Source organism: Staurois parvus, unplaced genomic scaffold, assembly GCF_062004578.1.
Source record: "Staurois parvus isolate SC_StPar_1 unplaced genomic scaffold, SC_StPar_1.0 ptg000192l, whole genome shotgun sequence".
Taxonomy (NCBI): domain Eukaryota; kingdom Metazoa; phylum Chordata; class Amphibia; order Anura; family Ranidae; genus Staurois; species Staurois parvus.
In genome coordinates this window covers 5,327,689-5,354,087 of record NW_028317988.1, presented here as the reverse complement: position 1 = coordinate 5,354,087, position 26,399 = coordinate 5,327,689, and the positions used below count along the sequence as shown (strand labels likewise).

The window sequence follows — 26,399 nt, the reverse complement described above, 5'->3', positions numbered from 1 at the left end:
AAGTGGCCTGGAAAACCCAGACTGGACTCTTAGTCTTCTGGATATGAATGCATGCGAGGTGACACATAGTATCCATCAATCACCTCACCTTTCATAATGTCACTATATATATATATATATATATATATATATATATATATATATATATATATAGTGGTGCACCAAAATGAAAATTCTGGTGCCAAAAACCGAAATGCGCAGTTTTAAAAAATGACTATATATTTTTTGAAAAAAATACACTAATTAAAAGAAACAAAAAAAAACAATATATACTCCAATTTTTTTGTAAAATATGAAAGAGGATGTTACGGCGAGTAAATAGATACCCAACATGTCACGCTTTAAAGTTGCGCAAGCTCGTGGAATGGCATGAAACTGTGGTACTTGGGTGATGCTTTAAAAATTGTCTGCGGCTTAGCAGTGTAAAGTTACAGAGGAGGTCTAGTGCGAGAATTATTGTTCTTGTTCTGACATTCATGGTGATATCTCACATGTGTGGTTTGTACACCGTTTACATATGTGGGTGTGTCCTACGTATGCGTTCACCACTACGTGCGAGCACGGGGGGGACGGGGGCACTTTAAACTTTTTTTTTTTTTTTTTTAATTCATTTAACATTTTGTTTTTTTTTTTTGCACTGTCCCTTTTTTATCACTTTTATTCTTATCACAAGAAATGCATGCATCCCTTGTGATAGAAATAATTAGTAACAGGTTCTCTTTATGGAGAGATGTGGGGTCAATAAGACCCCACATCTCTCCTCTACAATGTAAAGCATTAGATTAAAAAAAAGCATTGATATAGTGCTCTAAAGTGAAAAAAAAAAAGGCCGGAACGGGAAGTGACATCGCTCGGGTGCTCCAAAGGCATAGAGAGGAGTGATGGCCATCTTTCGTTCACTCATCTCTATGCCCAGCACCGACATCGATGGTTTCTAAGGTAAGGCTGAGAACTACCGAGGGGCGGAGTTTTTTTGGCACCTCTATCAGTGCTTTTTTTTTTTCATGTCGGCCAACGGCTGAAAGGGGTGTTTTCAGCCGAAAAGTTTCAGCCACCGAAATTTCGGTGCATCCCTAATAAATATCTATATATATATATATATATATATATATACACACACACACAACTTATAGTGGGACTGTGATAATATGGTGGGCACTGACGTCGCTAATGACACTAATACAGTGATAAAATGTAATACTGTACACTACACTGATGACACTGGCTGGGAAGGGGTTAACTTCAAGGGACTTCAGTCAGGTTTTAACTGTGTGCCTAACAAGTGTAATGTGTTTCATGTGTGTTGCTTTCACTTACAGATCTGGCTGCTTTTTCTCCCTGAACTCAGAGTGGATTTCAGGGAGAAGAAACTGCTAGCTCACTGTCTGTGTGTTTATAAACAAACAAACTCTGTGCTGTGATTGGCCACAGCCGATCAGCAGGTATAGAGCCAAAATCATTGACTGAAACCTGCTGACAAATGTGTGCTGTGTCCAATCACAGCACAGGTGAGCATAGGTCACACATCCGAAAGCCAGGAAGTTCACCACAATGCGTGGTTATGTTGCGGTGCCTGGCTGTGCCGCACTATAGCAGTACATGCACCGTTAGGGGGAAGCAAGTGGTTAAGGAAACAGTTGTTTATCTTTCCATAGTGAATGGTATATTTATGTTGATGATATAGCCTTTGGCAATGTGTTATGTGTTAAGCCTGATAGTTCAGAGGAAGACTCGCATGAGACTGGGAGTGATGCTGAGAGCGAACCAGAGCATGTCAGTGTGTACCATCAGCTGCTGGCCACATTAAAGCATGTGTCTGATGAAGAGGAGGATGAAGATGATGAGGATGAAGGTGATGAAGAAGCAGAAGGACAAAGTGCAGCAGAAGAGGAAGGAGAGGCCTCTGAAGAAGAGGATGAGGACAGTGGGGAAGAGGAAGATGCAGCAGCAGACAAATTGTCTGGAGAAGAGGTGGAGGGAGAAAGTAAGTGATTTTGTTTCATCTGCAGGGGACACTTTGGACAAACAAGGCTTTGGGATTTGTGTGTCCTATATACAGTTGTGCTCAAAGGTTTGCATACCCTGGCAGAAATTATGAAATTTTGGCATTGATATTGAAAATATGACTGATCATGCCAAAAAATGCTCTTTTATTGAAGGATGATGATCATATGAAGCCATTTATTATCACATAGTTGTTTGGCTCCTTTTTAAATCATAATGATAACAGAAATCACCCAAATGGCCATGATCAAAAGTTTCCATCCCCTGGAATGTTCGGCCTTGGTACAGACACACAAGGTGACACACACGGGTTAAAATGCCAAATAGAGGTTAATGTCCCACATCTGTGGCTTTTTAAATTGCAGTTAGTGTCAGTGTATAAATAGTCAATGAGTTTGTTAGCTCTTACGTGGAAGCACTGACTAGGCTAAATACTAAGCCATGGGGATCAGAAAAGAACTGTCAAAAGTCCTGCGTAACAAGGTAATGGAACTTTATAAAAATGGAATAGGACATTTAATGGCTTCATATGATCATCATCCTTCAATAAAAGAGCATTTTTTGGCATGACCAGACATATTTTCAATATCAATGCCAAAATTTCACAATTTCTGCCAGGGTATGCAAACTTTTGAGCACAACTGTACTTGCTATCATGTAATTCTGGAGAGTACATATACTGCATCATTGTTGTACCTTTAACCTGAATGTAGCTCGTACTTGTGGGCTCTATTCCTATCTTAAAGGCATTGTTTACATTTACCAAAATACTGGCTATCAGGAAAGAGGTGCCTGTGGATAAACGCAAACTGGGCAGCTTTGATTAAAGCTATATATTGACCTCCTTATAGGCCATTTACATACCTCATGAAGCCTGAGATTGCATCATCCCATCCGGCCTTGTTGCTGGCATGTTGCTAAGACACTCCCAGCTGTTACTGCTCACCTCCACCATCACAGGAGTGAGCTCTTTCTCTGACTCCTCTCACATGCTCTTTCTCTCTCAGGATTCAGTAGCTCTGAGCTCAGCATTTGTGAGTGCGCACGCACACAAAAACTAAATGTTTATTGCAACAGTGTTGTAATGGTTGTTCCAGCAGGCCAGAAATAAATGTACGTCCTGGTAATGAGTTTTAGGCCCCTTTCACAGGGAGGGGGGGAGACTCCCGTCTTGATCAGCAGAGGATCCACTCACAGATCCCCTATTGATCAGAGAAGAGTGGGCGTATGACAAGTCTGTGTGGCCTGGTGTAAATGGACTCTGCTCTCCGATTACATCCGACTGATCCAGTCTGTCTAGACATCTATACAGAAGAAGAGAGATACCCTTCCATGTTTTTTTAACGTATCGGATTAGAGGTAGATGGGTGTAAACAGACAATGGAGTCTGTTTACACCCGCCAGTTTATAGGGATACATGGACCATCTGGTCAGGTCTGCCTGAAAAACTGACAGGCCAACTCTGATCAGGTTACCCATGTGAAACGGGCCTAGTAATTTTGCACATCACATGCTGGGGGATAGACAGGTCAGCTCCTAGGCTGCAGACAGCTATGGTTCTATGATGTTTTATCCCTTAGCTTGTTCCAGGTACTGTACATTTTGCATATTACAATGTGATAGTTAGGTACATTTGTATGTATTAAAAGCTAAATGGTGTAAACTGTCATTTCTGTTTATTCTCATCTGTGCCTTGATCAAAAAGTATCAAATTTGACCTTATTGTTCCAGAACTTGCGGCCGCAGTAGAGAAAGATGACAATGAAGGTGACAAACAACCTGGAGAGCCAACCCAGGAAGGAGAAGATTTTACAGATACCAAACATGAATCTGCATTTAGTTTAGAGACAAATTTTATAGACTCTGACTTGGAAGATCACAAGGACAGACCTGCATCACCTTCACCTGTTACCTCTGCAGGTATACCTATATCTTCCTTCCTTCATGTAGACCTGTTCCTGGCTAGCAGCACACAATATACGGAGCTTGCACATACCTTTTTAATTTTTCATAAATCCACCTATCTGTAACTTGGGACCCTTGCATTGAGCCTACATAGAATGAAGTCTTGACTTGACCCCAGTCTCCACTGAGGAACTTCACCATGGTACATTGAGGAACTCTAGGGGACAGCACAACACTCATAATATGGGGCTAGTGGTTGTATTCATCTCAAACAGCTGAGATAGGGCTTGTGTTTCTGCACAGTGCACCCTGATTAATGAATCCTCGGCAGTATGGAACCTGGTTTATTATCATTCAAACATACCTGAGGGCACTGAAGAGTACCTGCTGACAGCATCATTTATCACAACTTAAAATCCAGGGGTGAATTACAATCTGAAGAGAAACTCCAGCTTTTAAACAAAAATGTACTACTAGGAAGGTTTTTTTTTTATTATTGCAGAGGAGAGATCCTATATCTCTGCCATGGCCTGCCATTGTTTGAGCAGTGTGCAGATTGTATAGCACTGGCAATCTACCCATTATAGCTGATGAATGGGTGGCATTCATAGAGCTGAATGGACAACTCATTACTTTCCTTTCCCTCTTAGACAAGGAAATGGGTATTCCAGCTAGCTGTGAGGAAGAGACTTGTGCAAGTGATATAATGAACAGGTTGCTGGCTCTGAGAAGGCCATGAACTCTGCTCAGACAATGGTAGGTTGTGGCTGCATATGTATATAAGAATTTACATCTGAAGTTTGGTATTGTATTTTGGAAATAATGAACATAGCAGGAGAGGAAGGGGGCAGACAGATGGACATACACATGGGGGCTCTTAAAGGATACATTTGCCTATTGGGACATATTTAGGGGGGCACATGTAACATGATCCAGAAGCTGCAACCTCTCCCCCCTCCCTGCGACTGTGAGTGGGGGATCTTCTCCCCGCGCTCGCTGTCACTATTTAAAAATAACGTGGCCGTGCAGGGCTCCGCCCACATGGCCTTGTCATTTATTCACAGTTTTTTGCCCAAACTACAACTACTGCCAGCCATTGCAACTGACGGCTTTTAGTTCTGAATGAACTGCGAGGCTCACGGCTGAGAGGCCTTGTAGTTCATTCACAAGCCCTGCAGCATTTAAACAGTCAACCCCGTATTCAGATGCGGGCTGAAAGCTGCAGGGCTTGTCTGTAGGAGTCTTGCATTGCACCCCGGATTCACCGATCACAAGTGCAATGCTTTCCAGGCTCCTGGAGGGAAAAATATTAAATGCACACTTTTTTTATCCTGCAAAAATATGTACATTTATTTATTTTTTTCCCCAAAAGGTGAACTTATCCTTTTAAGCTGCCCATAGAATAATATTTTTTTCGTTTGGTCAGCAGACTGAACAAGTAAGAAAATGGAACGGATTCCCCTATACACACAAGCAAGGTGAATGGAGAAATCTTCCCCACTTTGCTACTGTATTCTGACATTGGGACTCCTCCATTGGTCAGTGGCTGCAGCCGATTAGCTGCAGGTGCTGATTGATAAGTTTTCCAACATTGCCATTTGAATCGTTAGATCAACTTCTGTCAAGTGGGAATGGCCATAGATATATCAAAATGTGGCCAGTCCCTGCTGAACTGGACAAATTTTGATCAAACTATGGCTAGATTTATACAAATAGAGTTTGATATTTGAGGTTTGGTATTGTATTTTTGGAAATAATGGATATAATGGAAGGGTGGACATAAGGGGACACTTTAAAATGATGCAGAGATAATATGTGGTTAATTTTGCTCGCTATATCCAAAAAAATTGATTTATATGGAGGAAACCTAGAATTTTCAGCCATAGCAACCAGTCAGAGTTTGACTTTGTCACCTGCACAGAGTAGTGACAGCTGGATTATGACTAATTGCTTTGAGAAGCGCCCCCACTTTCTTTCCTCCAGGTTCTCCATCAGCCCACTTTGTAGTTCTCAATTCTCTGCCAGTATCATTATGCTTTTCAACAGTGAGTGACACAGAAACCCACATCTAAAATAACTTTTTATTTCTCCTCCAAGATCCTTTCAAAAAGCATATTGATCAAGAGTTGGAGGAGGATGACATCACTCAGATTTCAACCAGCTCTAAAACAATAGTGTCTTCAAAGGTAAAGTACAGTCATTGCTGCACCTTTTGTCTGTACTAAAAACAAAAGGTTGTTTCAGGTCTAGTGTGCATGGGTGATTGTGTTTCTGGGTATAGTCTGTGATGCATTTATGAAGGATATCAAATGCAGTGTTTGAATTTCAGTTGGATCTTATGTTGCAACCTGATTTCACACGGATCTCAAATGTCAGACCAACCAGTAACATTCACCAGTATGGATTTACAACACCCCACACAATTATTATTTCTGTTCTTCTAGCCTGTAAAGTCTTTCTGTAGTTTTGGATAGAATAGGGAAGGGTTAAAACCCCAGTCAAGGAATCGCTTGGAGACATGTTCCCCCACTTTCATTTCCGGGGATGACCTTTAATCAGACATTATTCAATAGACATTACTTTTTTTGTTATGTATATGCTCCGATTAAAGGACAGTAAAAAGCAAATAAAAAGCCTGTGCTGGACATGACTGGCTAACTGTATTCGAATTGATCAATCATGTATTAATTTTGGTAGAATTACTGCAATTTGTTATATCATTATGTCTACATGACTAGCCTGCTCCCTTTATTGTACTTGGTGTTGCCCTCTCCTTCATCCCATACATTAGAACAATTCCCGGGCACTTTAGCTTGTGTAGCACCTTGTCAGGGGTCTGATGCTCCCCTTTTGTTACCTGCTCATGGCTTTTAACCTGTAATTCTATTAGCCTTCAGCAGGTGTCTCCCAGCAGTCTTTAGGGCTCATTCAGATGGACTTTTGCAGGTAAATTCAGATGCTTTCCTACATTAGTGTTTATCCACCTATCTTGTATTCCCTGAATGAGGAGATCTTCAGTCCATCACCAGTGCCTGGTGTCACTCTGGTCCAGTCTTGCCCGTCCCTGTATTACCCTCTTCACTGTTCCTCTGCCCTTCTGTTTGTATATAGTTTTCCACTAGGTTACTGTTTCCTGGTTGTACTTCACTCACTTGTTTCTGTGTGTTTTTACATTTTTTTTAAAATTTTTTTGCTGTCATGTAAAATCGTTCTCAAGTCACATTTTTGTTTACCTTTTATTGCATTACCTGAATTAAGGTAAAAAAAACCCTGTTTGTTAGCTGTTTTTCTCCCTCCCCCCACCTCCCAAAATACTTACCTGAGTCCTCATATTGATCCAGCACTGTACCTATCTGCACCAGTGCTGGTCTCTCTCCCTTCAGTCACAGGACAGATTGATAGCAGTGGGAACCATTTGCTCCTGTTGCTGTCAGTCAAATCCAATGAGGAGGGGCAAGGTTGTGTGTCTATGGATGCACACAGCTTGTCTCAGGAGCGAGCCTGCAAGTGTGCCTCTATAGCACAAGGCTTGCTGTGGGAGCACACAAAGAAGAGGAGGAGTGAACAGTACCAGCGGGGGACCCCAGAAAGGAGGTAAGAGGCTGCTTTGTGCAATATCCTTGCACAGAGCAGATGAGTATAAACCTCTTTTTTTTTTTGTTTTCGGTTAAATAAAAGGGAGCCTTTACTATCACTTTAATAAACACCTATATCGCAAATACAGCAGAGTCCATTCCTGTCATATCAGTCATTAAAGGAATTCACAGTTTCATCATAGCATACCGTACAGACTTGTAAATGCTAGCTTGAGGGTTGGTACACCCTATCAATACAACATTGCAATAAAACCAGCATGCCAGACAATAAATCCAAGGGAAACTATTTACCTAACTCCCATATCAGCAAAACAATCACCAACATTCAGAGAGCATGGCGGTCCACTTTATCAAGGTGACAAATGGAGTTGAAGATGGAGCCATCATCCTGTTGAGAGGTTGGCGGTTGTTTTGTTGCTAAAGGATTCCAGATTCGGTTTCCTGCACACCTCAAGGATGTAATGGGGTTGATTTACTAAAGGCAAATATACTGTGCACTTTGCAAGTGCAGTTATACTAATTTTCCTTAGTAAATGTAATTTGGTAAAACTACACTTTTAAAAGAATACCCAATCAGGTGCAAGAGATATTAAAAAAAAACAAAAAAACGTTTTGCTTGCACATGAGTGGATGATGGAAATCAGCAGAGCTTCACCACATTTACTAAGCTCTGGGGAAAATGCAGAGAGTGCAGCTACACTTGCAAGTGCAATCTATTTGTCTTTAGTAAATCCAACGCAGTGTTTCAAGACACCCATTAGGAAGATTTGCTAAAACCGGTGCACACAGAGTCTGGTGCAGCTGTGCATAGTAACCAATCGGCTTCTAACTTCAGCCTGTCCAGTTAAACTTTGAGAATAAAACCTGGAAGCTGATTGGTTATTATGTACAGCTGCACCAGATTCTGTGTGCTCCGGTTTTAGTCAATGTTGCCTATTATGTTCCTGTTTGTATCATTCCTTACTTCCACTTCTGTTACAACCTCCTGCCTTGTCTTCCATGAAGATTCTCACGCTTTGCCTTTAAGATTTATTACAAGTCATGTTGTGCTTATATTTCTCATGAGTTTTGGTTTGAGTGTATTTGCACCATTTCATCATTTTTATAGTGCTGCCCTCATAGTTAATGACTTCATTTGTTTTCTTTAGTGGCCGACGTTGGGACAGATCTCATTTACTTCTACATTCAAGAAAGCTCTTCCTTTGAAACTGGAGAAGGAAGATGACCTGGATAAGCTTTTTCTCTGCAAGCCTTTGGATTCCACCTGGCCTAAAGTGAACCATTTGTATTTAACAAACCAGACGAAACAGAACTTCACCTCTTTACAAAGGGAACTTTTTAGAGTTATGAATTCCTACAAGGACTTGTATTACCCATCCAGGCTAGCAATGGCACAAGGGGAAGAGATTAGACATGTGTACTGTCTCCATGCCCTGAATCACGTGCTGAAAGCAAACTCCCAGGTCCTCAACAACAACACAAGAAAAAGAGATCAGAAGAGTGGACTTGATGAAGAGGAGCTCCGGGACCAGGGCCTGACTCGACCTAAGGTATTCCAAGTGCTTGGTGCTCTCAACATATTGAAACGCTGTAAGGAGAACTGTCTGAGATACCATTAGCATCCAGTCGATTCCATGTATCTTTTTTGCATCTTCAACTGTCTGGAGGGAAAGTTGATTGGCTGTTAGAGATAAAAACAGGCAGTTCTTCTTGCAGACAATTGCTATCCTATGTCCTGGTAATATCCAGGTAGAAATAAAAAAATGTGAATTTAGATATACTTTAACTGATTATGCTCATTTGTTACCTGAAATTGCCTTGTCATGTTTTACTGTAGTGTCAACAATAGGAAAGCAATAAATTATTTTTATTTTTAAGTTGGATAAAAATTAAAACTTTTTTTTTTTTTTTTTTTTTTTTTTACTGTCTGTGTTTTATTGGGGAGATAACCCTTCTTAAGTGAAAATAAATATCTGCTTTAAAGTTTAGGAAACTCCCTTCTTGACAGTTAACTAGAACAATTGTCCCCAATTTCCTCTCTGTTCTTGTTTTAGTAACCATTCCAAATTTTGGATATTTCCTCATTTTGTATTGCTGTGATCAAGGTCATCAGGATATGGATAGAGTGAATTTTCCTAGTGGGGACATAGCAAAATAAAATGGACAGAGCACCTAACCCTTCAATACTCTATCCAAAAACAATTTTGGTTTAAACTTTAAAGTGGCTTTTAAGCCTTAAGGTTGTTTGTTTTTTTTTTTTCTTTGTTTTTAAACCTTTTGTGCCAGAGGATCCCCCCAGCTTCCTTTTATACTTACTTGAGCCCGATCTCGATCCAGGGCTGTGCACGAGAGCAGCACCTCTCTCTACTCTTTCCCTCATCACAGGGCAGTGGAGCCATTGGCTTCCACTGCTGTCAATCTAATTCTGTAACGAGGGAGCAGGGGCGGTACTGAGCTGCCCTGTCTGTGTCTATAGACACAGACAGCGTGGCTCGGGATCAAGCCTGCACGAGTGTAACACCATTGCACAGAGCAGGAAAGTAGGACATATATTATTTTAATATAAAAAAATCAAGATTTACAGTCTCTTTAAACCCCTCAATTTTAATTTATTTTTATGTAATCGAGTTCATCCCCCACATAGTGCTTCTGGTGAAACTGTATCATCTTGTCACATAATTCTATGGTGTTCAGCCCTAATCTCTATACATGTAATATACTATTCTCTATGATATTCTCAGGTGCTTATTGTTGTTCCATTTCGTGAGTCCGCCTTGCGAGTGGTCCGGATTCTAATCAGCCTCATGGAAGTCCCTGATAAGAAAGTGGATGTGAGCAACAAGAAGAGGTTCAAAGACGAGTTTAGCTGTGACCCTGATGACCGGCCCCCCAACCTGAGGAGGCCAGATGATTATGAAGCGGTGTTTGCTGGAAATATCGATGATCATTTCAGGATAGGTAGGAATGAGAATGTGTAACTGTCACAATCATACAGTAATTTCCTGTTTTCTGCTGTCTGTGGGTACTCTGTTATTATGATCATTGGGAGCCAGCAGCAGTCATGCTGCACCTACCATCACATAGAGACAGCTATGACACCTTTCACTCATGTACGACTGCTGAAGGCATACACATCCTGTAAACGAAAGGCAGGAAGCTATTATTTTTATATCAACCCACATTTTTTGAGCTCATGTCATTCTGGACTTATCCTAGCCTGTGATTGAAGTGTAAATCTAGAAGCAGCACAGTGACAAGCTCATCCCATCATTGTACTCTGTGTTCTGTGCCTATCAGCACATGAACTGATTGGATCCTTGTGTTTCCACTTCCTTTGCTGTATGTGTCTGCTATTAAAACTCAATTCAGTTAACTATTCCTTCAGTGCAGACTTCAGTCAAAAATAACAATAAAAATAATTATAAACAGCCCTTAAAAGAAAAAATAAAAAAGCAGCTTTTGGTGCAATGTGCTTCAATTCAGAAATGTTTTTACAGGACTTTTATGCCACTAGATGTTAGTTTTATGGGTTAAATGATGGACAGCATCATTCAGTATGCTTCCTCCGAGCCAAATCTGTCATGGACCCGCCTCCAGCCTGTGACTGGGCAATAAATCAGAAGCCGCAATATGATGGACTAATTTCCCTGTCACTCTGCTTTCCTCTCCTCATCAGTACAGAACATATTAACTCCTTGTGCTGCTTCTCCATCTCCCACTCTGAGCTCTGCTGTACAGGAACTGTATAGGCTTGATAACAGGTTGGGTTAAGATACTTACACTACTTGCATTTTTTTTAAAGATACACTTTAATTATGTTTTTTAAAATAATTTCACTTATTAATTTTTTATAAAATCGTTTATATTTTTCCTTTTTCATCATAAATAACAACAACAAACCATATATGCAATACTCACCACACAGGACTTTACAAAAAACAAAACCCAAAAACAGTACAAGACAAGACCAAAAAAAAAGAGGGAATATCCCACCCAGCTATAATACCAGCTTTAAAGCACAATAATATATTCCCTAAGTGTAGACACCAGAATTTAAGACAAAAAAGATCAAAAAAAATTTAAGAAAAATACATAATAAACCTATTCCGACACAGGAAACATATATTTAGTCCAATTAGATCAAATAGCATTGAATTTGCTCATTCAATTTCTTAAAAATTTGTGTGTTTTTTTCAAAAGCGATAAGCTTGTTGAGATCAAAAATCCAGTCAGATAGAGTAGGCGGATATTGGGAGGTCCACCTAAGGGGCATATTGTCTGCGGGCCACAAAAAGTGTCAGCAGAATAGTAGTCACTATCGGGGGGGGGGGGGGGGTGTATAACAAAGAATCTACATAGCCCAATAAACATGAGAGTGGTCAACAGGAATATTCACATCAAAAAGCCCATTAAGTGTACCAACCACCTCCACCCAATATCTCTGGAGTTTAGGACACCGCCACAAAAGATGTATAAGAGTACCAGAATTGCCACATGTAGCACAAGCTGGATCAGATTTCAGACCTATGGTGTAGAGAAATTCAGGGGTTCTATAACCCTATGAAGAATAAAAAGCTGTGATAATATATGTGAAGAAAGGGACACCAAAGGAAGAGAATGAAGAATCTTCCCCCAGGTCTCCTCTGAAATGGAACCAATATCCTGCTCCCATCCTGTCCTGGACAGAATCAGGAACTTCAATAAAAATGTATTTAATAACTGAATAGATGTCTGAAATGAGTTAGTTGATGTTGCTTGAATTGTTCTGTCCAGCATCAAGGTGGGGTGAAAAACACTACTGTAGAAGAAAATTGAGCTAAAACCGCATGACAAAGTTGAAGAAGCTGATAAAACCACCTTTGATGTAAGGAACACTCTATCCTCATCTGCTTGAATGTTTTGAGAGTTCCATTATCATAGAGCCAGCTATGGCCCATAAGGGCCAGCTTTGTGGAGTGCATGACTAATAGTTGTCCTGTAGACAGATTCTCCCATCTCTGCAACTCCTCCAGAGTTACCATGGTCCCCTTGGCTGCTTCTCTGGTTATGGTTCTCCTTGCCTGGCCTGTCAGTTTAGGTAGATGGCCATGTCTTGGTAGGTTTGCAGTTGTGCCATTCTCTTTCCGTTTTCGGATGATGGATTGAACAATGCTCCGTGAGATGTTCAAAGCTTGGGATATTTTTTTTATAACCTAACCCTGCTTTAAACGTCATCACAACTTTTCCGTGGCCTGTCTGGTGTGTTCCTTGGCCTTCTTGATGCTGTTTGTTCACTAATGTTCTCTAACAAACCTCTGAGGGCTTCACAGAACAGCTGTATTTATACTGAGATTAAATTACACACAGGTGGACTCTATTTACTAATTAGGTGACTTCTGAGGGCAATTGGTTCCACTAGATTTTAGCTAGGGGTATCCGAGTAAAGAGGGCTGAATACAAATGCACACCACACTTTTCAGATATTTATTTGTGAAAAATTTTGAAAACCGCCTATCATTTTCCTTTCACTTCACAATTATGTGCCACTTTGTATTAGTCTATCACATAAAATCCCAATAAAATCCATTTACGTTTTTTGGTTGTAACATGACAAAAATGTGGAAAATTTAAAGGGGTATGAAAACTTTTTCATGGCACTGTATGAGAATGTAGTTGGCAAGCAGCCCTGGAAGGTCTCTTGGATTCCCAGCCCGCAAGATGCTGCAATTAAGCAGCAAAAAAATATAACCTTGGGTTGGGTACTGCTATTCCTCCAGCATCACTGGGATATTGTAGTGTCTAATTTAATACAGGGGGGCTTCTTTCTCCAAATTAAATCCCTGAATATGCTATTGATCTTAATAAAAATATGCATAGGTATCCAAACAGGGGAATTATATAAAAAAATATAAGAATTGGGGCATCCAAATCATCTTAATTAGGTTAACACTGCCTACCAAGGAAAGGGGTAGCTTTACTCCAAGATTTACTTTGGATTTGCAATCTAGACAACAGTGGGGCAATATTGTCTGAAATGAACGCCTGAAATTAAGCTGATATTGTTACCCCCAAATACTTCATGGATGGCACAACTCTTAAATAGGAGAGTGTGGATGGTAAGGAAGTTGACAAAGCGTCCAGTGGCATTAACATTGATTTCTCCCAGGTAATGCCAAGGCCTGAGAATTTCTCAAATTCATCAACATGTTTTCATTACTGCTGGAAGAGATATCTGGATATTGTATAAAAAAGGAGGACATCATCTGCATACAATGCAGTTTATTCCTCAAAGGCACCTCTGATTAAGCCGGGCATATCTATTGAAGCCCGTATAAGGTAGGCCAGGGGTTCTATGGCAAAAAGCAGGGGGGACAATGGGCACCTCTGCCTGGTGCCACGAAAAAGTCTAAAAGAAGGAGACTGAAAGCCTTTAATTCTGACTGAAACCATAGGATCTGCATAAAGCAATCGGATCCATTGACAAAAGGTGGAACCAATGCCAACTTTTTTGAGAACTACCAAAAAATATGGCCACTCAACACTGTCGAAAGCCTTAATAGCATCTAGCACTAAGAAGCCACCACGATCAGTGTAATATGAAACTGGCACCTGCATATTTAGATTTTTATTAGGCCCACCTAATAATAATAGCTGTTGACATATTAGGCATAAATACAGCCTGATCAGGGTGAATAATGTGTGTAATGACCTTCAATCTAGTATTTTAACATTGGCAGACAATAGAGAAATTGGTCTATAAGACTCTTGGTACAGAGGGTCTTTCTTGACTATGCTACTATGACAGCTTCACCCATAGAATCTGGGAGCCAACCTTCAGAAAGAGCCTCATTAAATGTGTTAAGAAGAACTGGAAGCCAGAATGTACTGTATATTTTATGAATTTCCATAGGGAGACCATCAACCCCCAGGGCTTAACGTTGGGGAAACTAGCTACCACTGCTTCCAATTCATGTAGAGTAAACGGAGCATCAAGTCCTTCCTGATCTACAAGCAACAGAACAGGAGAGTTGATAGTAGCAATATAAGTGGTAAACTCAAGCAGTATATAGTCAGCCTTGGAAGCATATAAATCTTGTTAAAAGGATTGCAAAATAGACACAATTGAGCCCACCTGAGTATTAATCTCCCCCTCTCTGTTCTTCAAAGTCGAGACATGAGTGGGGTTAGACTGAGATTGAACTATTTGAGCCAGTGACCTACCATTTGCCTCCCCCTCAGCCCACATCAACCTCTTCCAAAAGAACTGTTTATTCCTGGCCCTATCTTCTAACAGCCCATTGAGCCTTCTCTGGGCAGACAGCCATTCAAGTCTGTTATCTAAAGTAGGATTCAAAATATAGTTGGCTTCTGCTGCCGAAGTCTCCGTCTTGGTGAGCTCCAATTCCCCACGGAGAGTTTTAATAACACTGACTTGTTGGATAAGCAAACCTCAAAGGAAAGCCTTAAACGCATCCCATACTACACCTGGGGAAGTAGAACTCACAGTGTGGGTCAAAAATACCTCAATTATGGAACGTAGAAGATCTTCTTTGAGGAACAATTCCAGCCAGGAAGGGTTCAATTGCCACGGAATAGTGGATTCTGGACGACCAGATATTAAAGTAACTAACAGCAGGGAATGGTCAGCTATTCCTTTGGGTTTTATTTTGCTCTCAACCAAAGCTGGAATAAGCTCCATAGTGCATAAAGCCAAATCAATTGTGGACAAAGAGTTATGTGATTTAGAATAGTATGTATAGACACTTTCATCAGGATGTAACTGTCTAAATATATCTTGCAGCCCCAGTTCCCTACATAGTCTCCCCAATGAGGAAAGACCTTCTCCAGAAAAGGATCTAGGAGCTGGAGATCTATCCCTCCCCAAATCTATTACATTATTAAAATCTCCAAGTACTAAGATTGGTACTGAAGGAGAGATCCCCACAAAGGTGACTAGCTGATGGAGCACCTCTGGATTTTAAGGGGGAGGTATATACACAGCAGCGAGTATCAATTCAGGATCATATATCTTACACTGGAGGAAAACATTTTCCATTTCTGTCCACAGAGGTCCTATTACACAAAAAAAACCACGCCCTTATACACCAACATAGACACACCCCTTGAATATATGGTATACATACATATGGTGTACGTTGCAGCTCTGCAAAAATCTAGTAGTACAACGAGTGGCATGTGTCTCCTGTAGACAGACCAAGGATGGGCGACAAGAGGCGACATACTCAAAAACAGAATGCCTTTTCAAAGCATTATTTAAACCCCTAATGTTCCATAACAAAACATGAATAAATTGATTAACCATAATCTAAAATAATCGCTAAATGTACCCACTAGCCCAGTTATAACAGTAAATTTGTCCCTCTGAATGAACATAGCTAAACCAAGACTGGCTCACTATATAGCAAAATTATCAAAGGGAAGAAAAAAAAAAACAAGAAAAACTAGTCCACGCAGGAAATAGCCACAAAAAAGAAAAAAAATATATTTTCTTTTTTTTTTTTTAAAGTAGTGGCCATCTGCTGGTTGAGCTTCCAGCACCTAAACATAACAGGGAAAAAAAATTGTCCACCGTGCTTACAAACATAGAAGAGAGAGGAAGAAAAAAAATGATTTAAAAAAAAAAAATAATATTCCATCCCAAAGGATTCCTTTCTTCACCGAGGTCGTTTGACCCCTCTATAGAGGGAAAGGAATAGAGAAGAAAAAAAATATAATAATGAATAAATAAAAAGAGGTAAAAAATGGGGATAGGAAAATATTCTTTATCTCCCCCCTCTCCCTCTCCCCCTACACTCCTCCCTCCTCTGCAAAAACAGAGAATATCCTCAAAACCGTAACCAAAAATTAGGCCACAAGACAGCCATCCATTTAAGAAAGATTTTTACACACTAATGCATCAAGATACATTTGCTGTATTAATGATTACAGAGCCAAATTCATTTGTGTGTTTTATATCTTTCTAAAGTTCAGCATTCTCTATTCTGTCCAAAGCTAAAAAAGGTTTTCCTTTAGATATGAATTAAATGTTGCTTCATCATAAAAATTTGCCCTTCTTTTCGCATTCCTGTAAGAGGCAAAGCTGTAAAGCTTTTTGTAGCCTCTGAAGAAAAAGGAAAAAAATAAGACAAAAAAATCCACAACATTTTGATTGAAGGGTTAACATCTATTTTCCTGTCTTGTGTTTGTAGCTCAGTACAATGTGGGATTTAGGTTACCTGCTTGTTAATGGTTTGAGTCATTGTGAAGCATATTAATGAATACATGTTGACATTGCCCCATCTTTGGTTGACAGGAGTGGCCATTCTGCAGAAGAGCATGAGACTTTACTCTCCATTCTACTCCTCGGACATCATTATTGCATCTCCAGTTGGTCTTCGTACCGTCATTGGTAGTGAGGGAGAGAAAAAACGGGATTTTGATTTTTTGTCTTCCATAGAGATCCTCATCATTGATCAAGCTGATATTTACCTGATGCAGAACTGGGAACATGTCTTGGTAGGTGTAAAATATTGGTGTAGATAACACAGCACCTTTTATAAGCATTTCCCCCCCAAAAAATGGATCTTAACATCAAACTCTTTTTCTGCGATGGCTGTGTACGCATCACTTCCAGCTGCTGCTTGGTACATAGTTACATAGCTAATATGCTTTAAAAAAAGACACAAAGCGGCAGATTTACTAAAACTGGAGCACTCAGAATCTGGTGCTATGCATGGTAACCAATCAGTTTATGACTTCATCTTGTTCAATTAAGCTTTGGCAATAAAACCCAGAAGCTGGTTACTATGCACAGAGGCACCAGATTCTGTGTGCACCTGTTTTAGTAAATCATCCCCCAAGCCGACCTCAATGCACTGTTTAATTGGGTACCTATGTGGAAATGAGGTTTAATGTTGGTAAATGTAAGGTTCTGCACTTGGGGGCTAAGAATATGCATGCATCATACATACTAGGCGGAATACAACTGGGGGAATCAATGGTGGAGAAGGATCTGGGAGTTCTGGTAGATCACAAGCTTAATAATGGCATGCAATGCCAAGCTGCGGTTTCTAAAGCGAGCAAAATCCTATCTTGTATTAAAAGAGGTATAGACTCCAGAGAGAGATATTTCCCCGGTACAAATCATTAGTAAGACCTAACCTGGAATATTCAGTTCAGTTTTCGGCACCAATTCACAAAAAGAACATTGAGGAACTGGAGAAACTACAGAGAAGGGCAACTAAACTGATAAGAGGCATGGAGGAGCTCAGCTATGAGGAAGGATTAGAGGAACTGAATTTATTCTCTCTTGAGAAGAGGAGATTAAGGGGGGATATGATCAACATGTATAAATACATAGGTGGTCCATAAAGTGAACTTGGTGTAGACTCATTCACTTTAAGGTCATCACAGAGAACAAGGGGGCACTCTTTATGTCTGGAGGAAAAGAGATTTAATATGGAAAGGTTTAATCACAGTAAGAGTTGTGAAAATGTGGAATAGACTCTCTCAAGAGTTGATTCTGGCCAGCTCTGTAGATTGCTTTAAAAAAGTCCTGAATTCTTTCCTAAATGTACATAATGTAAGTGGATGCTAATAATTATGGGTTAAGTTGATCCAAGGAATATTCAATTGCCTCTTGAGGGATCACAAAGGAATTTCTCCCGCTGTAGAAAATTGGATCATGCTTTATTGGGGTTTTTTGCCTTCCTCTGGATCAACTGTGGGTATAGGATTGTGTATATAGGGTTGTATAATTATACTCCCTCTTAATGGTTGAACTAGATGGACTGTGTCTGTCTTTTTTTTCAGCCAGACTAACTATCAGTAAAAATAAATCAATTGAAAACTTGCATATACAGAACCCTATGCCCACAGGTTAACCTCTTCATGCTGGACGCACACAAATGTGCGGCCTCCCGGCATCTGGGCCTGGACGCCGAGCGGCCGCACATTTGCGTGCAATTAACAAAAAACACCCTGCACGCTCCCAGCACACGTCCAGTACTCACGGAAAGGTCCCGGTCTGCTCTTTCGATCGGGACCTTTCCCAATCATGTGACGACGCGTCACGGCGGTCACATGATCCCTAAACCCCGTCCCGCCTCCCGGCTTCTGAAACTCTTAAAGGGCCAGGAGGTGCCGGCGGGAAGGGGTTAATGATTGATAGCTTTGACCCCTCCATTCAGAGGTCCTGTTTCATTCATGAAAGATGTAGTATGACTTCTATGCGTAGAGCAGCTAAGCAGACTGGGCGGGCATAGTCTTGCTTTCTTGGTGAGCAACCAAAGCGGACAACAGTGTGTACTCTCCATCGCTCCAGGAATCAATTTCCAAAGGAAGACCAGGGAACCAGTAGCCTATGGATAACGTGTCGGGGATGCAGCCCTCCTCAGACGGGGAAATCAACAACTGAAAAAGAGCAAACAGGTGGCACAAACACCTAGTGCATTATCCACGGTTTATTCAAAATGCATAAAAGATAAAAACATACTCACAAATGTAGCATGTGTACAAACGCTTAGTATAACAATGGAGATGGCCACAACAATTGGCAGGGTGTTTGACTGTCAATGTGGTTGGGTGCTGATGCGTTTTGTGGGACGAATCCCTTTCCTCAGCTTGTCAACAGAGATTCGTCCCCGAAACGCATCAGATCCCTGACCTCACTGACAGTCGGACACCCTGCCCAATGTTGTGCTGCATTTGTGAGTATGTTTTTGTCTTTTATGCATTTTGAATAAACCGTGAATAATACTCTTGATGAGCGAGCCTGTCACAGCCTGTTATTTGCATTAAACCCCGCTGCAGCAGAAGATGACGACAGTGGGGGTAGGGCAGGGCGGACAAAGGTTTTCACTGTCAGCACAAAGGACACATCCTACTGTGTTATGTCCCTTGTGCTGATTTTTGTGCTTGTGATTTTAACTGCGCCTAGGCTTTAATCAGGAATCACGTTGCAGATATGCCTCTTCTTCTTTCCTAGTACAGCTAAGTTAAATGAACTGTCACAAAACAAGTTGTGTCCAAGTGTGTTGTGTATGTATTAAAAACCCAGCTGGCTTTGCAAACTGATTTTCACCAAATGTTCTCTTGTGAGGAATTTTGCAGGTCCATGTGTTTCAGAATGTTGGGGAAAGTCACATTCCCTGCTTTATAAATATACCTACAAGTGTAATTAATGTGTTAATTCATGTCATTTTAAAGCTTGTATTTAAATATAACATTTTATATAATGGCATTTTCTACATTTGTAAACTTTTAGACAAACTACAACAGAGCTAAAGTCATTAAAGGAGAACTAAAGGCAGTTTGGTTTTATATTGGATAGAGTAAGGGACCCCTATCAGGTAAATTTTGCCATCTGTGTCGCATTGGGGAGATTTGCCTTTACTTCCTGTCCCATAGCCAAAACAGGAAGTGAGAGGAAATCCCTCCAAAGTGAGGGAATCTCTGGTTGTCACTATGGTCATCAGAACTACTGTCCGCATTGGAAGATTTCCCTTCTATTCGTGTTCTGGTGACAACCCAAAATGTAGAATTTTCTTTCACTCTCAGTTATGCTGATAACCGTAAACAAGACAAATAGAGGGTGAAAGTGATACTAAAGGTGTTTTTTCTATATAACAAACATGTCATACTTACCTGCCCTGTGGCCTGATCCTGCTCTTTTTGGGTCTGCCGCCGGCGCTCATGGCTCCTCCCCCCTTGCTGATTGCCTCCATTGTAAGACACTTGTTATGGGGGAACTCGTGCATGCTCACTCCCAAATCCCACCCTCCAGAAGGAAAGAAAAAAAAAAAAGAGGTATACCTACCCCTCCAATTCACTGATCCCCAGTCTTCACTTGGTCATGTATCAACATCTTATCTTTTATATATGGGCAAGTGCCACCTGGTCCTGGGCAGTGGAATCCTTCCAGTTGCTATGAGGGACTTGGCAGCAGTGCCATTGCAGCTCTGAAGTGTACCCGCATCCATTTTCAGCAGAGGGATTAACTCTGACACAATATCCTGTGCATCTGAAATACAGAATAAAGCATTTCAGATAAACCCACCATAAGAGCACTAGGGGACTTCCATTGCTGACCTAGAAATGTTAGCTGTTACTCTTGGCTTCAGTGTTTTCACTCACTATCCAGGCACAAGTATGGAGATTAGGAAAAGAAGAGAAAAGATTAAAATCCTTTTTGTTTAGTCTGTGATTCAATTTATTAAAGCCAGAAGATGAGCATGACAACCAGGAATCTAGCAATTACAGTCAGAGATAGGTATTAGTAACCTCCATATTTCTTTTGACAAGTTTCCAAGACTGAAGCCTCCACTGTCTAACAGAATAGAATGAAAGCACACTTCAATATTTTGCTGTATTACAATTTTTGCACAGGAATGGGTAATTTTACGTATTATTATTATACAGGATTTATATAGCGCCTATTGTTTGCTCATCGCTTTACAATATAAGGGAGACAATACAGCAACAATACAGTTCAATACAAGAGGGGTAGGAGGGCCCTGCTCCTTGGAGCGTACAATCTAAGAGGGAGGGGCTAGTGGTACAAAAGGTAATAACTGTGGGGGATGGACCGATGGGAGAAATAGAAGATTCCATTGTTAGCTGAGGGCAGGATAGGCTTTCCTGAAGAGAGAGGTTTTCAGAGATCGCCTAAAAGTGAGCAGAGTAAGTAGGCGATAGCCTGATAAATTAGGGTAGAGAGTTCCAGAGGACGGGGGAAGCTCTGGAGAAGTCCTGGAGGCGAGCATGGGAGGAGGAGACAAGGGACTAGGGAGCAGGAGGCCGTGGGAGGGGCGGAGAGTACGGTTTGGGTGATATTTGGAGACAAGATTGGTGATGTAATTTGGGGCAGTGTTATGAACGGCTTTATATGTTATTGTTAATGTTTTGAATTTTATTAGCTGGGCAATGGGAAGCCAGTGGAGGGATTGGCAGAGAGGGGTGGCAGATACAAAATAGTTAGTAAGGTGGATCAGTTTGGCAGCAGCATTCATGATAGACTGAAGAGGGGATAGCCTGCGATGAGGTAGGCCAATGAGGAGGGAGTTACAATAGTCAAGGAGAGAGATAACAAGGGAGTGAATAAGTTGCTTAGTGGTTTCCGGGGTTAGGAACGGTCGTATCTTGGAGATGTTGTGGAGGTGAAGTCTGCAAGATTTGGACAGTGATTGGATTTGGGGCTGAAAGGACAGATGGGAGTCTAGGATTACACCTAGTACCCTGGCATGAGGGGAGGGACTGATGATTGTGTTATTGATCTTGATGGAGAACTCGGGGGAGGGGGCACGGGCTGGAGGGAATACTAAGAGCTCAGTTTTGGAAAGATTGAGTTTGAGGAAGTGAAGTGACATCCATGCTGATATGTCACTTAGTAGGTTAGTAATGTGAGAGGAGACTGAAGGGGTGAGGTGAGGAGTAGATAGATAGATTTGGGTGTCATCGGCATAGAGATGGTACTTAAAGCCATGGGAGTTTATCAAGTGACCAAGGGAGGAGGTGTAGATGGAGAAGAGAAGGGGTCCAAGGACAGAACCTTGAGGGACCCCTACAGAAAGAGGGAGTGGAGAGGAGGAGGCAGAGTTATAGGTAACACTGAAGGAGCGCTGCGATAGGTAGGAGGAGAACCAGGAGAGAGCAGAGACTTGGAGGCCAAGAGAGTGGAGTTTTTTGAGGAGGGGATGGTCGACAGTATCAAAAGCTGCAGAGAGGTCAAGTAGTACATTATATTAGGTATTAAATCTTGATTTGATAAAAATCTATTCTTGTTTTAGGTTCAGAATCTGAATGTATTTTCTTTCCATAACTTTGTTGATTTTCCTTTTTTCAGCACCTAATGTCTCACCTCAACCTCCAACCAACAGACTCTCATGGGGTGGACTTCTCCCGTGTCCGTATGTGGAACCTCAGTAACTGGTCCAAATACTATCGGCAGACACTGCTGTTCAGCTCCCTGCAGGAGCCCCAGATCAACTCTATATTTAATAAGCATTGCTTCAATTACAATGGGCAGGTAAGTTCATCAAAGCCAATGCAGACAATAGAGATATTTTTCAGAAAGTTCATAAATATACAGTAATCCAAATCAACCCGCTGGGTATTTTATTAAATATTTTAGTGTTACCCGACTAATGAACTCTTCTGACTGCTTGATAAAAGATACTTCATATCATTGCATTTATGTCTTTATTATTATCCATGGCATTAAAATTGTGAACTGGATAGGACTGGGAAGTACATTAGTTATTTAGAGAATATGTAGTTACATTTCTTCTATAACACAAACATTTAAAAGCTCTCCAATTTAACCACTTGCCTACAGGGCACTTATACCCCCTTCCTGCCCAGGCCAAATTTCAGCTTTCAGCACTGTAGCACTTTGAATGACAATTGTAAGGTCATGCAACACTGTACCCATATGAAATTTTTATAATTTTTTTCATACAAATAGAACTTTCCTTTGGTGGTATGTACTTGCCTCTGAGTGTTTTATTTTTTCGCTATAAACAAAAAAAGAGCAAACAATTTGAAAAAAAAAACGTTTTTCTTTGTTTCTATTTCTAAAATTATCTAAGGTAATTTTTCTCCTTCACTGATGTGCGTTGATGAGGCTGCACTGATAGATGGCACTGATGAGGTTGCACAGATAGGCGGCACTGATGAGGTTGCACTGATGGGCACTGATAAGCGGCACTGATGATCTGGCACTGATATGCAAGAATGATGGGCACAGACTGGCAGCACTGATGGGTGGCACTGCTGGGCAGCACTGATGGGTGGCACTGCTGGGCACTTGTGGGTGGCACTGCTGGGCACTGATCATCAATTGTCCTCTGACAATTACCTGTTATCGGCAATACTTTCCTCACACGTGAGGAAAGCGCAGCCGCTAACCGGCGATTGCATTTACCCGGTGATCTGTGTCATTGAACACAGCTGATCACATGGTAAAAAGCCGCTGTGATTGGCCTTTTACCACATCATGTGATCAGCTGTGTCTGTAGGACGCAGCGGTCATGGAGATCGCCAGGTGCGCGCAGGAGGGCACGTTCTGGGAGGACATCATATGATGCCCTCCCAGAACTGGACAACCGCGCTGTAGCTGTCATTCGGTGCGGTTGGCAAGTGGTTGAATATTAATAATTAAAACATACCCTACCTGCTTCTGGTTCCCACTTATAGAGACTGCTGACATATCCGGTTTACCTCGGTACGATCACATTTCATTATCATATTTCATTAAAGGCTCGCACACACAAGGAAGCTGCACTAAACGTGTGGCTGCTAGAGTGCACTGTGTGTATATAGTGCTGATTTGCCAATCCTGTTACATCCCCAATGTTTACTTTTTTTTTTATTTAATTTTGTTATTGCGTTGTTCTTATTTGCAGTGCATGTACTACTTTTATCAGTGCACACCATTGTTACACATTTGCAGTGGTGTAAACTACCCTTTTAGGGAACAAGTATTTTGCCTTTTGAGGGCAAGCAACAAAAATCCTTGTTTCCTATGGAGGCAGCTCACACTGTAGCATGCACTGAAAATGTACTGCATGTACTATCATACACTGCAGGTAAGAATAATGCACTAACAAAATTTAAAAAAAAAACATAAATGGTGTGCTTTCCCAGTGCAGCTCATGAATGATCCCTAAATGTTGCAAAATGTAATCCATGGACAAATTGTTATTATTGGTACATATATAGCGCCGACAATTTTATTACATATATTTGTACATTCACATCAGTCCCTGCTTTCAAGTGGCGTACAATCTAAGGTCCCTAACTCACATTCATACATACACATACTAGGGCCAATTTAGACAGGAGACAAACTTCCAGCATGTCTTTGGAGTGTGGGAGGAAACCCACGCAGGCACAGGGAGAACATGTAAACTCCGGGCAGGTATTGCCATGGTTGGTATGTGAATTGATAACCCTAGTGCTGGCAGGCAAAAGTGCTAACCCCTTGGCAACAAAAATGAGAGAAATTATGCTCATGATACCTGGCTGGTTTATTGCCTTCAACACCAGATGCCATAACAGGTTGATTCCTATGCAGTACATAGCTAGGAAAGTCAGAAAGTATGTGTAGCTGCAGAAAGTAGGAGAGTTTAGTTGAGACCACCCTGTGTTCTCTGGTTGACAGTTTTTAGGTAGTTTTTGGAAAACTGCAAATCTAAATACATTACCTTATTTACACACACAGCCCAAAATCCCTTGGAAAGTCCACAAGATAATTCATCCTATTATAACCCAAAGGCCTGCTTGTTACTTAGAGTTTTTGCCTTGTGTGAGGCAACAAGGGGCAGCTGCTACTGGGATCCTCACTGTGCCTAGTAATCCTGCACACTGTGAGATCCGAGGCAAATGGGAACTCAGAATTCATGCCGATGAGTGTAATATATTTAGGAGACTTAAGAAGAGGGACTTCTAAAGATCAGATCTAGAAATATTAGGTGACTTGATGCTGTGTATATTTACTGAGAATTTCCTGTGAAATAAAGTTGCCTTTAAATCTTTAGCTCTTGTTCTTAGCTAAAACGTCACGTCAGAAAACCATCTTTAGTACAAGAAGCTGAATACATCACCCAAAATGGGTCAAGTTGCATAAATTGGAAGGTTTATTCACAAGCAGAAGGCACAGTACATCGAAGCATCAAAGTTAGCCTTAACTCCTATAACCTTTACTCAAGGCCCTATGAGTTAGCATGCATAAAACATGTTATGGCTTTCTTTGATGCTTGGATGTAAAGTGCCTCTTCTGCTCATTAATAAACCTGTGGATTTATGCAACGTACCATTGCAGAACCATTTTGTGTGCTGCTTTGAATGCTGTGAAGAGACCAGGATAAGTCCAGGAAATGACGGACACTGCTGTGTGAAATCTGGAGCTGGTCTGCCATGTGGCAGCAGATATTTAGTCAAGTGCCTAAGAAACTGAATACTTACCTGTCCAGTAGCTAACAAGTAAACTCTTTGTCATTGGTGCCTCCCCAACTGGGTGTCGTTGGTCCTCCTGCCAACTACTATGTCTTTACAGGTCATGAGAGCTGGCAGGAGGAACCACAATGCAAAGCAGGGTACCCTACCTATCTGAAACCCCCCAGAAAACATGTATAGAAATGATGAAGACCGGGAAGATTTCACTTGCTATCCAAAAAATAAGTATGTATGTAGCTTTGGTATTGCAGGGGGCAGCTGGCTGTTTTTTCTTGCAGAAGGGAAAGGTTCCCTTTAAGATGGGTAACTCCAGGCAAACAGCTACATACATACAGATATGTTTCAACAGACAAAGGGTTTGTAATTCCAAACAGGGAGCCTTGCAATTTACTACAGCCATCTCAAAGAAGACAGTTGTGTCACTCTGCATAAGAAAAGCTTTATTCAGCCAGACTGACTCAATGGCAGTGCCCAACTGGAGCCACTCCTCTCTGGTGCTCCCTGATTGGGCTTAATCGGGGTAAAATGCATTGAGGAGGAGCTTCAAGTGGGGACTGTCAGCAAGTCAGTTTGGCTGAATAATTTTTTTCTTATGCAGAGGGATGCAGTCAGTGTGTGCCTTTCTTTGGATGGCTTTGGTGGTGTATCGAGCGAAGATGGACTCTTTGGCCTGGCACCATCCTCACCTTTGCCCAGAGAGAGCAGTGGATTTTGGATCTGCACCCACTTCTGTGGAATCCATTACCAGCCTTGTGATTTACACACAATTTTTCCAGCCAGATGACACATTCACAATTCTAGATGAAGCAGTTCAGTTCCCTTTGTCACCTCTACTTCAAGCCTCTCATTGAATGATTAATCCACATCACCAGCTGTGACCAGGAAACGGACCTAGGAAGCTGCAAAGATCAGCCCTGGTTCACACTAGCCCGCAGGCTGGTTGCGAGTGCTGGGTGCGGG

The 26,399-nt window shown here is 41.2% G+C and overlaps 1 protein-coding gene across 1 annotated transcript in view; it reads left to right on the top strand.

Moving 5' to 3' along the window:
- The window catches only part of UTP25 (UTP25 small subunit processome component), a 54,287-nt gene that overhangs the window by 18,690 nt on the left and 9,198 nt on the right, over positions 1-26,399 (top strand). The window contains exons 3-9 of the mRNA XM_089677815.1: positions 1,711-1,984; positions 3,736-3,924; positions 6,007-6,095; positions 8,654-9,055; positions 10,247-10,463; positions 16,798-17,000; positions 22,327-22,509. Of these exons, the coding sequence (XP_089533941.1) occupies positions 1,711-1,984; positions 3,736-3,924; positions 6,007-6,095; positions 8,654-9,055; positions 10,247-10,463; positions 16,798-17,000; positions 22,327-22,509 (1,557 nt within the window). The remainder of the gene's footprint in view (positions 1-1,710; positions 1,985-3,735; positions 3,925-6,006; positions 6,096-8,653; positions 9,056-10,246; positions 10,464-16,797; positions 17,001-22,326; positions 22,510-26,399) is intronic.